The sequence below is a fragment of the Macaca nemestrina genome, chromosome 14 (genome assembly GCF_043159975.1).
Source record: "Macaca nemestrina isolate mMacNem1 chromosome 14, mMacNem.hap1, whole genome shotgun sequence".
Classification (NCBI taxonomy): Eukaryota; Metazoa; Chordata; class Mammalia; order Primates; family Cercopithecidae; genus Macaca; species Macaca nemestrina.
This window is the reverse complement of record NC_092138.1, coordinates 68,955,796-68,971,797: the sequence shown is the minus strand read 5'-3', so window position 1 is coordinate 68,971,797 and position 16,002 is coordinate 68,955,796. Positions and strand designations below refer to the sequence as shown.

At 49.0% G+C, this 16,002-nt stretch overlaps 1 protein-coding gene across 1 annotated transcript in view; it reads left to right on the top strand.

Annotated features, from left to right (window-relative positions):
• The window catches only part of LOC105477203 (gamma-aminobutyric acid type B receptor subunit 2), a 419,718-nt gene that overhangs the window by 313,451 nt on the left and 90,265 nt on the right, over positions 1–16,002 (top strand). The window contains exons 10-11 of the mRNA XM_011733608.3: positions 3,425–3,575; positions 6,634–6,766. Coding sequence (XP_011731910.1) covers positions 3,425–3,575; positions 6,634–6,766 — 284 coding nt within the window. The remainder of the gene's footprint in view (positions 1–3,424; positions 3,576–6,633; positions 6,767–16,002) is intronic.

The following is a 16,002-nucleotide window of genomic DNA, read 5'->3' as shown; positions in this document are numbered from 1 at the left end:
CTGTCTGCTCTCGGACTGGGGAGATCAGGGTTTACTGAACAAGGACTCTGGGTTTGCAAATTGGAAAAAAGATTGAAGCACTAAATAAATAAAAGACACAAAGCACAACGGAGAGGAAAAGCACGAATTTGGTGGGGCAGGGACCAGTAGCCAGGACAGTTGCTAAACAACAGTCAGAGGGTACCAGGTCTTCATTGGTGATGCCCAGGCCCTGCCTTTCAGCCCCAGGCTCTGCCCCCAGGCCGAGAGAACACAGGAAGCGGCTGTGCCAGGCCTACTCCCTGCTTCTCAGACCTTCCCCACTACCCAGACCATGAATAATCAGCCTCTGAACACAGAGGCCAGGCAGTTCAGGGCAGAGCCCAGGCCTTCTATCCACACCTGGCCTGAGTTCCACTCTCACTCAGACCCCTGCACCAGCCCCCAGTGAGGCTTCTCACCGCTCTGCTAGCCTTCCCTCCTCAAGTCCATTCTGCCCTCAGCAGTCAAAGTGCCCTTGCTGTCATGGCAGGCTTAAGACGCCACCTCTGCTCAGAGCCTCGCACGTCCCCACTGCTCAGAGAGAGGGGACCTCACTCTGAGACTCTGAGCTGTGGCCCCAAGTCTTCCGTAAAAGGACCCTTCCTCCCTTCTCTGTCTTCTCTCTCAGATCCCCCCAACTGAACTGCTTACAGTTCCTCAACTGTCCTGAAACACCACTGGGCCTTGGCTCATGCTGTGCCTTCTGCCCAGGATGCCCTTTCCTTCTCAGCTTCCTGGCCAACAGCCAACTCCTCTGCTCATCCTTCGAGACTCGGCTCCTTTGTCGCCTCCTTTCTGTAGCATTTCCTGACTCTGTCAGGCGGGACTGCACTCTGCTCCCTGCTCAGGCGTCCTGTCTGATGTTATCACATCACCTGGACCCCAGCATCACTGGCAGCAGTTTGTGTAGTGGTTAGGGCACAAGCTTCAGGGTTAGGCAGATCTGAGTTCAAATCCTGCCACTTACTAGCTGTAAGAGCCACGTAACACCTAGAAAATCATTGCCCCCTCTGTCAAATGGGAATAATCTTAACTATGCTTGAGGCTGTTGGGTGGATCAAATGGGAAAATCTCTATATCTTGCTTAGACTGTCATAGGCATTCAATAAATAGGATTGCTTATTAGTACTTTTCTCTTTTTTCCTATGGCTAGTGTGTAAGTTCCCTGAAGGCAGGGACAGTGTATTTTTCATCTTTGTATCATTGGTGCTCAGTCCCAGCCTGACAGTTGGGAGTTGATTATTAATTGTGATTAATCATCATTAATGATGAATGAATGAGTGAATGGTAATGAATGGATGAATAATGAATGAATGGACCAGATGAAAAGCAAGAAGGAAAACTCAGGACTTCTGCTGTTACTAATACTCATGATAAACCAAGCATTTGGTGTCCACAAAGTCTTAAGATACCCCTTGTAGAGCCACCATTTTGCAAGAAGAGAAGAAGGAGTAAGAAGGAGACAACTTTCTCTTGTCTGTTGTCAATTTTCTGGAGTTGTTTCTACACAATGGGCCCCAAACCCAGTAGTGATCATATCACCTGTGAACCAAACCTCAGTCTTCTTTATCAGTGTCCAGAGGGGGGCTTGTTTCCAGCCAGGAACTCACAGACACCCCAGGACTCTTCTTGCATTTGGTAGCCAGAAGGCACCTGAGCCAGGTGTTTGGGGAAGGATGATGGACAGAGGGGGAAGAAGCTTCCAGATGGTGAGCTTTCACTTCTGGAAGCAAGAAATGATGTTACCTCCATCTCCTTGTGTCTGCTTTAGCCCAGACTTTTGGCCCTTGATGCCACTTTTCTTATAAATGTTACTTTACATGGAATTGCTTAAGGTTTCACATTAACCACGTCAGCAGGTTCCTCGCTGTTTTCAAATCTGGCAACTTCCCTAAATTTCTTAGATGGTTCAAACTCTTAATCCACCGACTGTTTCTCCCTTGCTCTCTCTCTCTCTCTTTTTTTTTTTTTTTTTTTTTTTTTTTTGTGTGTGTGTGTGTGTGTGTGTGTGTGTGTGTGTGTGTGTGTGTGTGTGTGTGATGGAGTCTCACTCTGTCACTTAGGCTGGAGTACAGTGGCATAATCTTGGCTCACTGCAGCCTCCATCTCCTGGGTTCAAGTGATTTTCCTGCCTCAGCCTCCCGAGTAGCTGAGACTACAGGTGTGCACCAGCACACCCAGCTATTTTTGTATTTTTGGTAGAGACAGGGTTTTGGTAGAGACAGGCCAGGCTGGTCTTGAACTCCTGACCTCAAGTGATCCACCCGCCTTGCCTCCCAAAGTGCTGGGATTACAGGCATGAGCCACCGCGCTCAGCCAAAGCCACTGAATATTTCTAAACCCATTTGAACTTGCTAGCAGTATTTTAAACACAGACCGTCCGGGGAGTTCTCACTCCCTGCTGCCACATCTGCCCCTTTCCTGCTTGTCTCCCAAGAAGAGAGGCATAACTGGGACCCTGGTGGGGCTCCCAGATTCCCAGGCTTGGCTACTTTGTAACATCCGGCTGATTCCACATACCCCTACTGGAGAGAAAAGCCCTGAAGTTTCACAATTCCACAGCAGAAACCTGACCTAAAATAGCAGCTAAGAAAGAGGGATTTGCAGGAAGCTGGGGGAGTCCCTGAATCCCTCATCCCAAACCAGCCTATGCCTGCTAAAACTAAAACAGGACTGGAAGATGGATTTGCTCTGAAACCCTCAGGGTTCCCCCAGGTTCCCGGTGCTCTTGAAGAATGAGCAGCGCACCTCTGCAGTCACAGAGAGAAATGGAATCCCACAGTTCCAGGCCAGTTCTGGCACAGCAGGGAGAGGAAGGTAGCCTCTGCCTCCCGCAGTTACTCAGTCTTATGGAAACAGAAAGCCAGATAGAGCTTTTAAAAAACAATGACATTCAAGCAGAAATTCCACAGCCAAAACACGTATGTGTCACCATGGAACCAACAGGCAAGGTGTCCATCCCGTCGAGGAGGGATCATTTATTGTGTATGTTTAGGAGCAGAGATCTTGAGGCCAAAGCCAAGTTCTTCATCCCCAAAGGCACCCGGTGGTGCCCACTCACATCACCCAGCCCTGTGCTTCCAGGCCGTTGTTACCTTGGGGAATAAATGGTGATAGTTTTTCAACAGTGTAATTAGACCAAATCAAATTCTAGTCTTCTAATGGCTATTAAATGCATCACAAATCCTTTATTGATTCTATTTAGAGAAAGAAATAAGTCCTGGCTCAGGCTCCCTGTTGGGCAGACTGGCCAACCGCCGGATCTGCCTCACCCAGTAGATGGATGTGCCTTGTGTAGAGTTTGTGCACAGGGCCTGGCTGGATGTCAGGGACACTAAGGCAAAGGTGTTCTCGGGGAATTACTTGCACTGGGTCTCACTGATGTCTTCTCTTGATCCTCTAGGATCCGAACCACCAAAAGACAAGACCATCATCCTGGAGCAGCTGCGGAAGATCTCCCTACCTCTCTACAGCATCCTCTCTGCCCTCACCATCCTCGGGATGATCATGGCCAGTGCTTTTCTCTTCTTCAACATCAAGAACCGGAATCAGAAGTAAGCCAGACTGGTCCTCCTCTGCGATGCCACTTTCTGAACTGACAAGCCTGTGGACACAGTATAGGAGTGCCACATGACAGATTCCCCGGGGCCACAGAAGTCTGCAGGGCAGAGTTTCCCAAAGTGTTACTCAGTTGCTGGGATGTTGTAGGTGTTACATGTGTGTGAGTAGGCGCATGCGAGCACACACACACAGAGGCAGGGCTGCTGGTAGTTGCACAGGAGTGTAGTCAAAGAAGTTTGAGGAAGTTAAATAAAATCGAAGAGTCCAAATCCATGGGCCTTCTCAGAGCTTTGGATCTACTCCTGTACTTTGTGGAGGTCCAGGAGGAGAGATAGAGAAGACAGAATTCCCCAAACTTCTTTGCCCCTATCCCCTAGCATCGCTGGGAATCACCACTGAAGGAGGTCACAAAGTCCGGTGAAATGGATTTCCTTTGGTACAGTTAGTTCATTATGGCCAGGAAGCCCTCCCTTCCATCATCCCGTATGGCCCTCCAGATAACTCCTCATATCACAGAGAAGAGCCCTGAAGTTCAGCGACGGAGTGCTGCTGTCCACTCGTGGCAGACTGTCTCCTTGGTTTCTTGTCTTAATTTCTTTTCCCCACCACATGCCCTTAATTCTCCAGAGGACAGAAGCTGACTGAGTTATTCCGGTCAGTCGTGGGTAGAACTGGCCGCCACTCCAGGCGGTGGTTTTCACCAAGTGCGTTTTGCTTCTTTGGTGTCCATAGCAAATCCCTTAACCCAGCCCCAAGCCTTTTGGTGGAATGAGCAGGGGTGCAGAGCGTGGGCCATCATGGGGACAGCCACCGTGACCACCTACATGGTTCCGTGGCTCTGCCATGGTGCCCAGAAGCTACACTGCAGGAACTCGTGGGCTGTCGGGAACAAGCCTGATTCTGAAGAAAACAGGTTTTTTGGTTTATGAGATTTTTTAGTTTCTCCCTGCTTGCAAAGAAGGAATTTGGTGGCTCTAGAGTTTTGTGTGTGTGTGCTTGGCTTTTTAATTTATTTATTTATTTATTTATTTTATTTATTTATTTTTTTAGAGTCAGAGTCTCACTATGCTGCCTAGGTTTTTCTCAAATTCCTGGCCTCAAGTGATCCTCCTGCCTCAGCCTCCCAAGTTGCTGGAATTAGAGGCATGAGCTACTGTGTCCAGGGTTATTTTGTTGTTGTTTGGCTTTTTTTGATAGCAATTGCTTAGGTCAAACCTATTTCCTGAAAAACAGAAAAGAGTTTTCTTCTCCTGTTATTTTATGTTACTTACAACAAATAGCACATCTACTGGCCCAAAAAAAAAGTGAGGCAATATTTGCCCACTCCATACAAAGCTTAAATGCTGAGCATACCTCTTAGCACTTGGCACAGGCCTGGGCACATAATCAGCTCTCAAAGTTAGATTGACACCCCAGATGCCTCAAGAAGTCCCATCAGGACAGCAAGTTGCCCCATTATAAGACTAAACTCATTGAATTCCTTAACTACCCCCTCTTGGCCTCCTGGGGGAAAGTTACCATCACTCTTTCAAACAGGCCGGCATCCAGGTGAAGTTTTTGTTTTGTTTTTTAACTGGCTTGGCTATTTTAAAATCTGCAGAAAGATAGAAAATAAATATTGCTATGGTTCCCAATCCCTCCCCCTACTTCTCTCTTCCTAAATCCGTCCTATAAGGCCCACCTCCTCTGGGAAGCCTGCCCCAACCCCCAGCTCTCCCCTCCCCTGACTGCTGTAGGAATAAGAATGGAGGCACCTAAGTAGTTGATGGTGTACAAAAGGACCTCCAGGGACCCAGCGTCATCTCAACATCATGTGTGTCCTAGTTAACAGGATCAGTTATCTCATGTACAGGTGAGGAAATTCAGCCAGGCTAAGTGACTTGGCAAGGTGTCACTTTTATGGAGTGGCCAAGTCTAAGCCCTGGACCCCGTGCTCCCAACTTGAAAGCCAGGGTGCCATCCACAGAGGAAGAGCAGCAGGCTTCTTATTTCCCTCTCCCTTTGACATACTGCATGTTTAAAATGTGAAGGGTTAACAGAATTGCAGAATGCAAAGGAAAAAGTGTTGGGGAACAATTGGTCGTAATTACAGTCTGCAAAAGAGCCCCTCAACCACAGGGTGCCTGAAACCTGAAGCCCTTCTGAGCTGATTGTGCTGGGGGAGCCAGGTACCTACCAGCCCACTGATGACCCTGTCTTGCTGGGCAGCTGGGGGTCACCACAGGGTTCCAGGAGGAAATGACAGAGAAAGATGCAGAGTCTGGAAGTATAAAGAATGCTCCCTGCTCCCCACCGCAGCCTAGTGAGGACAAGGGTAGTGGGGGGGGGTGGGGACTCTGGTGTCTACCTCTGTCACCCGCTGACTGGAAAGGTGGTCCTGCCCACATGTGTGGCTGTCTTTGTGCACGGAACAGTGTGAGCTTTCCTAAGCAGCCCTCAGACTCACAGTTAGGCCTCCTTGACACAGTTCACTCAAGGCTGGGGAGTGTGGTGTGGGACTTTCTCCTCACTGTGGGGAACGTGGCTGAAGTTACATGTCACATTCTCTAGATTTGACAGGAGTTCTCAGCCCCAGCCAAAAAAAAAAAAAAAAAAAAAAAAAAAAAAAAAAAACCTGTCGACTTAATGCTTTTGTTTAAACTGAAAATTAATGGATGAAGAAGCTGATGTGACAAGCTGTCCCTGGGGAAGTAATGGGTGAATTTGACAAAGACAGGGAAATCAACAATTAGAAATATATCGTTGTCTGAGGCCTTTTAGTGAAGGACAGACAGTAGGTGGGGAGAGGGGTAGAGGAAACAGAGCTTTTCGTTATTTCTCTGTAAGGGGAAGGTTCCAGGGTGAGCACCTGGGTGCTGGGGAAAATCTGACTAGAAATTTGGGCCTTCATGCTGATGTGTGTCCCCTGGGGCCCCATGGCACCTTACCGTTTCTCTCTTTCCCCTCTAGCCTGAGGAACAAAATATATCTAGCAGGCATTTGGAAAATACCTGTTGAAGGAATAACTAAATTAACAGTTGTGTTAAATCTATTGTCTCTTTCTCTTGTCAGGCTGATAAAGATGTCAAGTCCGTACATGAACAACCTTATCATCCTTGGAGGGATGCTCTCCTATGCGTCCATATTTCTCTTTGGCCTGGATGGATCCTTTGTCTCTGAAAAGACTTTTGAAACACTTTGCACCGTAAGTCATTCTGCATAAGCCAGTGGCATATGACAGAAAGTTTCCTAGGTGACCTCAGTCATCAAAAACACAGATGCAAACCCAGAAATACATGAAAATACATGAACAGGCAGGAAACAACCCATTTAGTAGTTCTTCAACTCAACAGGGAAGAACGATGTTACTGTCAGGCCGGCATTGGGTATAAGTACTGCCTGTAAAGTTAAGATAATGGACTTCCAGCCTGGGCAACATGGTGAAACCCTGTCTCTACAAAAAATACAAAAAAATTAGCCAGGCATGCTGGTGTACACCTGTAGTCCCATCTTCTCAGGAGGCTGAGGAGGGAGGATTGCTTGAGCCCAAAGATCAAGGTTGCAGTGAGTTGTGATCTCGTCACTGTGATCCAGCCTGGGAAACAGAGAAAGACCCTGTCTTAAAAAAAAAGATAATGGACTTACCAGGCCACCGTTAGAAGAGAGCCCACTGAGAAATGACAGAGTAACACAGAAAAGGAGGGAAAAAAGTTATCATCCAGGAAAGCATCAGCACCAAGGGTAAGAGTCAGGGTCAGGATCGTTTAAGAAGGAACAGATCCTCCCCTCTACCTCAAAAACCATCATAGAATATGATGATAGATCTTAGTATGTCTGACTTTGAGTTATATGGTAAAAGCTATAATTGTTATTTTCTATTTAATGGTGTTTTCTTGAATGGTTTTTTCCTTATTGTTCCCCTAAGGAGCATTTTTAGACATTCTTTCCTAACAATTCCTCTTATGAAAGTTTAATACCGGAAATATAATGTATATCTGTTTGTGTACTTTATATATATATATATGGTTTATACATAAAAAAGATTAATGTTTCTTCACATTCAAGAACCAACAGTTGCCCCCAAGGGGGCTGTATCATCCCTGTGAGAGATATATATATATTTAATGAAGTACAAAGCAGTGTAATTTATTTACTATATTTTAGAAAGATTATTTTTAAAGTTAATTAACATGTTAAAAATTTTAATGCCCAAAGAAATGCCTTTTAGTTTTTTTTGTTTGTTTTTTGTTTTTTGTTTTGAGACGGAGTTTCGCTCTTGTCGCCCAGGCTGGAGGGCAATGGTGCGATCTGGGCTCACTGCAACTTCCGCCTCCTGGGTTCAAGCGATTCTCCTGCCTCAGCCTCCCAAGTAGCTGGGATTACTGGCATCCGCCACCATGCCCAGTTAATTTTATATTTTTAATAGAGACAGGGTTTCTCCATGTTAGTCAGGCTGGTCTCAAACTCCTGACCTCAGGTGATCCACCTGCCTCTGCCTCCCTAGTAATTTTTTTAAAGGGGGTTATGTATTAGCAATCACTTAATAGTTGTATGGAACTAACTCTCAGTTGAAAATATCATGAACTTACTTTTTAAGAATGAAGTAACCAGTTGGGATTTATTTCTGGACATTGACTAAGATCTGTCCAAATGGGGTTAGCCAGTTGGGTCTCTTTGGAGTCCCAGATGCAGTAATTCATCCAGTCCCCTGCCTAGAAGACCAGAGCTGAAGGGGATGGTCAAAAGATCGGTGCTGAGTGGATTAATCCAAAAGCCACTCCTTTGTTGGTGCTGTTTTCTTTCAAGACGTTGAGAGCACTGTGGGCCCTTTTTGGCAAAGCAGCCTTCTTTAGGCTGCATTTGTTGTTCACAAGCCTCAGTGTGCCCACTGCTGGATAATAAGGGCTGAAGACTAGCAGTGAGGGACACTTAAGTGAAGGACCCCTTAAATGTGCTGCAAGTCCCCACTCACACCCCAGAATTTGAGGACTGATCTGGGCCAGTCCCTCTGCTCTGGGACAGCACGTGGAGGGAAGCCCCCTGAGATCTTACGGTCTAGGGGATTTTGCTCCCCGGATTTCTGCAAATGATTAAACCGGACTGACTGTTACACATCATCAAGAAATCGTTCCTGTTACCAGTAACTTCAGTGTGAGCATGAGCTGTCTAGCCAGGGAGAGGTCCACAGATACACTGACTTTATCCTCAATTGGGCAGTGCCTTGAGAAGTGTGTGGTCGAGTCCCCAGTAACTGAGGGGGTAGTGAGGTCACTGGTGTGCTCAGGCCCCTCTCCTTTCCTGGAGGGACCTCCATGGCCATCAAACCCCAGTGCTCCAGGGTCACTTGGTTCATTCTTCCCACTCAAGAGTTTTTCACTCCAAGCCTGGAACTGGCTCATTCCCACCAAAAGACCAAAAGAGTGTGGCCTTCCCATAATTCCCATTATTCTGCCCTTCTGGGAGTGAAGAAAGTGAATACAAAAGATGCAAGTCCCTGGCTTCACTGTGCCTGGAGTCAGCTTACAAAGAAGCTGAGATGCTCAAAAGTCCTTGTGGGTATGGTTCAGTGGGGTTGTTCTCTAAAGAATACAGCCTTCTGGGGCCGGGTGCAGTGGTTCACACCTATAATCCCAGCACTTTGGGAGGGCAAGGCAGGCAGACTACCCAAGGCCAGGAGTTCAAGACCAACCTGACCAACATGGAGAAACCCTGTCTCTACTAAAAATACAAAATTAGCCAGGTGGGATGGTGCATGCCTGTAATCCCAGCTACTCAGGAAGCTGAGGCAGGAGAATCGCTTGAACCCAGGAGGCAGGGGTTGCAGTGAGCCGAGATCATGCCATGGCACTCCAGCCTGGGCCACAAGAGCAAAACTCCATCTCAAAAAAAAAAAAGAGTGTGGCTTTCTGGCATGAGAATGATGACCAAAGCACATGGAAGTCTTGCTAGTTTTGGTGGAAGTGTGAAGACCACTGAGTCTCTGATATTCCTACATCAGCATGACTTTTATGCCCTGAGATGCCTAACAATTTCATGAGCATACAATTTATTTATGGTCAGCTTTCCTGGGCAGTGGTGAGGCCTGAATAAAAGGTTGCTCCTGAGGGACCCTGATGAGGTTGAATGAGGAAAGTGAGGATTTCTCTCTTCCATCTGTGCTTAGGCTTCCTCCCCAAGTTTTAGGACGCTATCATGATTACAGTAATGGAAATGGTACTGGGGCCGGGTGCAGTGGCTCATGCCTATAATCCTAGCACTTTGGGAGGCCGAGGCGGGTAGATCACCTGAGGCCAGGAGTTCAAGACCAACCTGGCCAACATGGCAAACCCCGTCTCTACTTAAAAATACAAAAATTCACTGGGCATGGTAGTGCACGCCTGTAGTCCCAGCTACTCGGGAGGCTGAAGCAGGAAAATCGTTTGAACCCGGGAGGCAGAGGTTGCAGTGAGTTGAGATTGCGCCACTGCACTCCAGCCTGGGTGACAGAGCAAGACTCCATCTCAAAAAAAAAAAAAAAAAAAAAAAAAAGATACTGTGGGCAAGTTTGGCAACTCCATTTTCTCAGTGGCATCCCTGAGAGGCGAGGGGCTTGCCTCGCTCCCCCAGCTGAGAACCAGTGGAGCAAAATCCTACCCTCGTTCTACCACGACCCCAGTCCCTCCCGGGGGCCACTCTGCCCATCTCCTCATCACTTGCTATTGGCCACCTGGGAATGCCTCCAGCAGGCCTGAGTTTTAGTCTTCACTGCAGAGACTCCTGCAGCAGACATCAAGGGCTGCCCAGCCTTCAGAAGCTCTCTCCTTCCCAGAAAGAAGTTCCTGACATCTCACCTTGTTCACAAGCCAAAGGCTATGAAAGCACAGGTGCTTTCTCAAGTTTGACCTGAATTCGACAACCATGGGGTGATGCAGGCTGGGGAGCAAAAGCACGGACATCCCCCATACCCAGGGCTTTTCTTTTTAATGAAGCCTGACATTCTATTCTGGGAGTCACGCTCATTTGTGTGAGGGGAAGGTTGTCCTGGGAAGCCGGGGAAGGCTGGTATGAATAAATCATAAAGCGCTTTACAAATCAGCATTGGCTCTGAAGATGAGGGCCCAAAAAGATGCTGGGGCCCAGTTCTCGCCGCCCCTGAGAATTAATTTATTTGCAGTCAAGGCTGTCTTAGAAGCTCTGTAAAGGGGAGTCCACACGCATGACTGTGGGGAAAAGGCATAGATTATCTACCCTGGATCGAATTGGGTCAGCACAGATGTGTACATGAGTTAGGGCTGGGGCCATTTATTTACTAATTCTCAATATTGCCCAGGAAGAGGAAGTGAAAGCTCTTGAATTTAGAGCCTAAGTATCAGTCCCCGATGGGTACAATTTGGATTGTATTCCACCTGCTATTCCAGGGTGGGCAGCTCCTTCATTTCACTTGGTGCCGTGGATTCTGTTCTTCGGACCTAGAAGGCTGCTCCCAGCAAACTCCCACCAAGCAGGGAGCTGCAAGGAGAAGTAGGCCCGTGTGGTGTAGTGATCACGGATCTTCCAACAACAGCCTGCACTCGACTGCCACCTCCTCCACTTACTAGCTCCTGACTGCAGCAAGTGACTTAACCTCAGTTTTCTCATCTGTAAAATGAGCGTAACAGTTTTCCCTCTGCAGAATTGCAGTGTGGGTTAAACAAGACGATTCAGAAAAGCCGCCTGGAACTCAGGGAGAGTGCTACATGGAGGGATGTAGGAGGAGGGACAGGCATCACAGCTTGTCACCTTGCATCCTCGTCACAGTGTAATTTCCTGGTGTCCCACACTGGGTTCTATAAACCTTAAAGGACAGGGGACAAGGTAGACCATGAGGCCCGGTTCAGACATGGTGCAGCCGAAGTCACAGTTCTGTCTGCTCTGTTGCCATATACATGCTGCTTTTTTCTCCCTTTTAGATTTCAATGTAGCAGCCTAACACAGTGAGAAACCATGAACACCACCTCAGGCAGAAACCTATCATAGTCACAAGATTAGGCCTCTCTAGGGGCTACACCTCTGCTCAGACAAGGGTGGGTGCGTGTGTGAGTGAGTGCACACACACTCTCACACACACACACACAGTGCTACTGCTAGGGACGCAGTTTCTCTTAGTTCCCATCCCCCACTCCCTCTGACCCTTTCCAGAATCTTCCCAGCCTGTCACTGCTGGTTTCTGCAAGTCTTGAGAGCAGCTCCAGCGATACCCCGTGCTGTCTCCCTGGACACTGTGTGGGTAGTGGAGTCACCATAGCAACGTGGCCCCTGTGGACATGGAGCTGTCTGCAAGGACGGTGCTGGGTGTGGGCCAGGGCCCCAGTGCCAGGGAGAAGGGATGGACCCCTGCAGCTGAGCTGACCTGGCTCTGGGATCCCAGCCCCTGTCCTCCCAGACAAGGAGCCCAGCAGGTGGGGAAGAGAAAAAGCACTTGCCTTCCTTGTGGATCTGAGGCAGAAAGCCCAGCTCGAGTGTGGGAGGAGTAAGAAGGGACTTTGCAGACAGGATGAGGAGGCTCCAGGTGGACCTTAGATCCCAGCGTGGGCCTCACACAGCTTCCTGGGCTCTCAGAAGCATTCCTGGGCGTGGGTTAGTCAATAGCTTCCTGTTAACTCCCCGAGTCTGTGCCCTCAGCCCCTGTGATTCACCAAGGCCAGCTTTCAGCCGGGGGCAGCCTTTCCTTCAAGACCACCTGACAAGGCCAAGTTCACTGTCCGCACCTGACGGAACAGAAGACTGACGCCCTGTCACACACTGCTAGGCAGCAGGGAAGAAGTTTAAAACGAGCTCTGTTGGACCACAAAGATGACTGAGATGTTTCATTAGAAAACAATAATATTCAGATTTTTTATTAGCAGGCTTATACCAGGAAAAAAAAAAAAAAGTCAACTAAGTTATTAGGGATGTGGTAACCACTTATCCCAGCCAATATTACCAAAATTTTTGTCTCAGATTCTTTTAAATTGAGATATAATCCACATACCATAAGTTTTGCCCTTTTAATGTGTACAATTCAGTGGTTTGAGTCTGTTATTTCATTTCGATGGCTCTGCAGAGTATATTGGAGGAGCACCAAAGAGAGAGGTTCTGCTGTGGGACTGACTGTATTCAAATCCCAGCGGCACTACCTCCTAATGTGTGACTTTGTTTACCTTATTTAACATCTCTGAACCTCAGTTTCCTCTTCTGTAAAATGGGGATGATAGTAATAGGGTTGTGAGGATCAAATGAGATCATGTATGTAAAGCACCTAGTGCCTGCCGCACAGTAAGACTTCATACATCTGAGCCATTATCATTATGTATGAACGAGTGATGGGACTGTCTGGATAATTGTGTTCACCTCTGGATACCATTAAGACAGACACTGATAAAGCAGCGCAAACGTGGGATGAAGAGGCTGGGAGGCCAGGCGCGGTGGCTCATGCCTGTAATCCCAGCACTTTGGGAGACTGAGGTGGGTAGATCACCAGGTCAGGAGTTCAAGGCCAGCCTGGCCAACATAGTAAAATCCCATCTCTGCTAAAAATACAAAGATTAGCCGGGCATGGTGGCAGGTGCCTATAGTCCCAGCTACTCGGGAGGCTGAGGCAGGAGAATCACCTGAACCCAGGAAGCAGAGGTTGCAGTGAGCCAAATTGCACCACTGTACTCCAGCCTGGGCGACAGGGGGAGACCCTGTCTAAAAAGAAAAAAGAAGAGGCTGGGAAAACCAGTTGATGCTGGCCGGTTTGGTGTGGGTACCCGTGGCAACCTCTGGTTTTCTGTGGCCTTGCTCTACCAAAACTGGGGCGGGAACAGACTTGGGTCCTGCCTAAGTCAAAGCCAAGCTGGTGGCTGCCTCTGCCACCTTGAGTGCCAAAAGGGGCTTTGGGGAGGGCAGCAAGGGAGGTAAGAATGACACAGACAGGACCTCTGAGGACGCTGCAGCCATGTAGTGGTTGGAATCTGACCTAAGAAGCCAGTTCGGCCCAGGGCTGCCCTGAGGGACGCTCAGAAGAGCGTGGCTCAGCTTTAGCTCCTCCCAGCTGCCTCTGCTTGCTGACCGCCCCAACTCTTTTATCTATTTTTCCACTAAAAAAAAAATGTATATTATAAGCGTGGCACTCGGTGAATTTTCACAAACTGAACTCAACTGTGAATCCAGGATCCATATCAAGGAGCAGGGCCTTACCAGCATCCCAGAGGCCCTCCCTGTCTCCTTCCAGTTCCTATCTGTCCCAACCCTCCTCCCCCTGCCAAGGGTGGCCCCCATCCCAGCTCCTGCTTGCACAGACGGTGCTACTCAGTGTGCACTGAGCCACCTGGGGGTCCGGATGGAATGCAGCAGGTCTAGAAGGGGGCCTGTGCGTTCCTGACACACTCTCAGGGGATGCTGATGCCACATCCCCAGACCACACTTGGAAGAGCAGAGATAAGATTAGTACCTGATGCTTTCTTTTTGTGTTGTCTCTTGGAGACTGGTTGTGTAAGATAAATGGAAGCACCAGAAGCCTGGTCTCCTGGGACCCAGCTATGGGAGGGAAGGAGCTCCTGGGGTAGAAGACACCGAGTGTGGCCCCCACCCTCGAAACTTGGGAAGCAGGGCGGTTCTCTCACAGCTGGCAGGGTGGGGTTTGAGTCCTGAAGCACCCCTTCAGCCCCTTCACCCTGCTCAGATGGGTGGCAGCTGGGCAGGGATGGGGCAGGGGAGGCCTAGACACTGGACTGGGGAGTGTGATGTCCTCTTCCTGCCCTCCTAGAGGTACTGGAATTTTCTAATTCTAACTAGAAAGGTAAAGGCTGCCTCGGAACACTACTTGGCCTCCCAGTAAATTCAAGTCTGGTAGGAATTAATGAAACATTTTTAGTGAAAAGGCCATAAATCTGTGGGGTTTTTTTTTGTTGTTGTTGCGTGGGGATTTCTTTTTGAGGCAGTTGAGAAGTAAAGCAATGTAATAACGTGGGTTTGGGGCTGTTTCTGCAGGTGGGCTCTCATGGCTGGCCATGGTAATGTGCTTGGTGATTTCAGAAGGCAGCAGGAAGGCTGGGCCAGGAGACACCCACAGGGTTTGGTGGTGGCCTTGCCTGGTAGGTCCAGACCAGCTCGGGGAGAGGGCCCAGGGACTGGCTGTCACAGGGCCTGATTGGGCCAGCTGGAGTCCTGGATGGGGTGCAGATGCCCGCTTGATGACAGTGGCCTCCCCACCCCCAACTGCCTTCCAGTGGAAGGGGCTGAGTGGGGAACCAGGGACTCCCCGGACTCCTGAGTCAATACGTAGATGATGGTCTCCCTTCCAGACAGCCCACATGTGGGCCACTCCAACCTTTGGCTCTGCTCAGCACTCTTGTTCCCACAATTCATTCATTCATATGATAACATTCCCAGGCACCTACTAGACACAGATAATGTCCTTGGGGAGCTGGCAGTGTAGATTGAAAACCTAAGTAAACAAACAGTTCCCATTTACTATGTTGTGTACACTGACAGAGACAGGCCTAGGGGAGTGGGTAAGGCCCAGAAGCAAGGGACAAATCAGGGAAGACTTAAAATAAGGGACCCCTCTGAGTGAGCTCCAGTTATTTCTGGAAGTCCTAAACGATACACCATACTTGCCCACAGAATTCTCAGCAGCTGCAATCACACGGTGTAGCCTCTCAGACCTTCCTCTCTGACCCTGATGCCCACTCGTCCATGTCTTCTGTCCACAGAGCTGCATGAAGGCACATAGCAGCCCCCTCCCCACCACGCCCCACCCCCGCCTGCCACCACCCATCTGAGAATGCTGCTCTTCCAAAACCTCCCCAACCTCCAGTCCTGAGGCTCCTTCTGGGGTTGTGGGGGAACAGGAAGAAAGGCCTCTTCCTCATTCTGCACTGTTCTGTGGCCCGAGCCAAGGCTGCTAAGGGCAGTTGTGCACTTTCTGCACTACACAAGGGTGTTGGCATCAGGGGCAGGAGCTGAATTTTGGCCTGTGATCGGCTCTTTGAGCCAAGTTCTTGGAGTCTGTTGGCTTTGAGGGCCTTGAGGAGTGGAGTCGTTCAGAAAGGGCCCAGAGGGGATGCCTTTCAGAAATTTCTCCTCCCAGAGGGGGAACCTCTCTCTGATTTGCCCCAAGGCTCCTAAGATGCCCCCTAGGCCCTGACTTGGGTTCCAAAGTGCTCCTGCAGGTCCTGAGTCACCTTTGCCCCCTGCACCATTTCCCCAGAAAGGCTCTGCTATACTCTAAACTCCAGAGAAGATTTTTCTGTACAGGTCTTACCCAAAACACCCTGAGCAAGATGGGGGTTTTGGGAGCTGTTTCTAGAGGCTGCTCTTCAAAGTCTTATAACTTCAGGATTTATCTGTCGCCCCTGCCCCAGAAGACAAGACGGGCCCTGGAGACCTCAGGCCTCTCACCTCTCCCACCTCATACCTCACAGTGGTCTGGGTCTTGCTTTGGGGCACTCTGGGAGT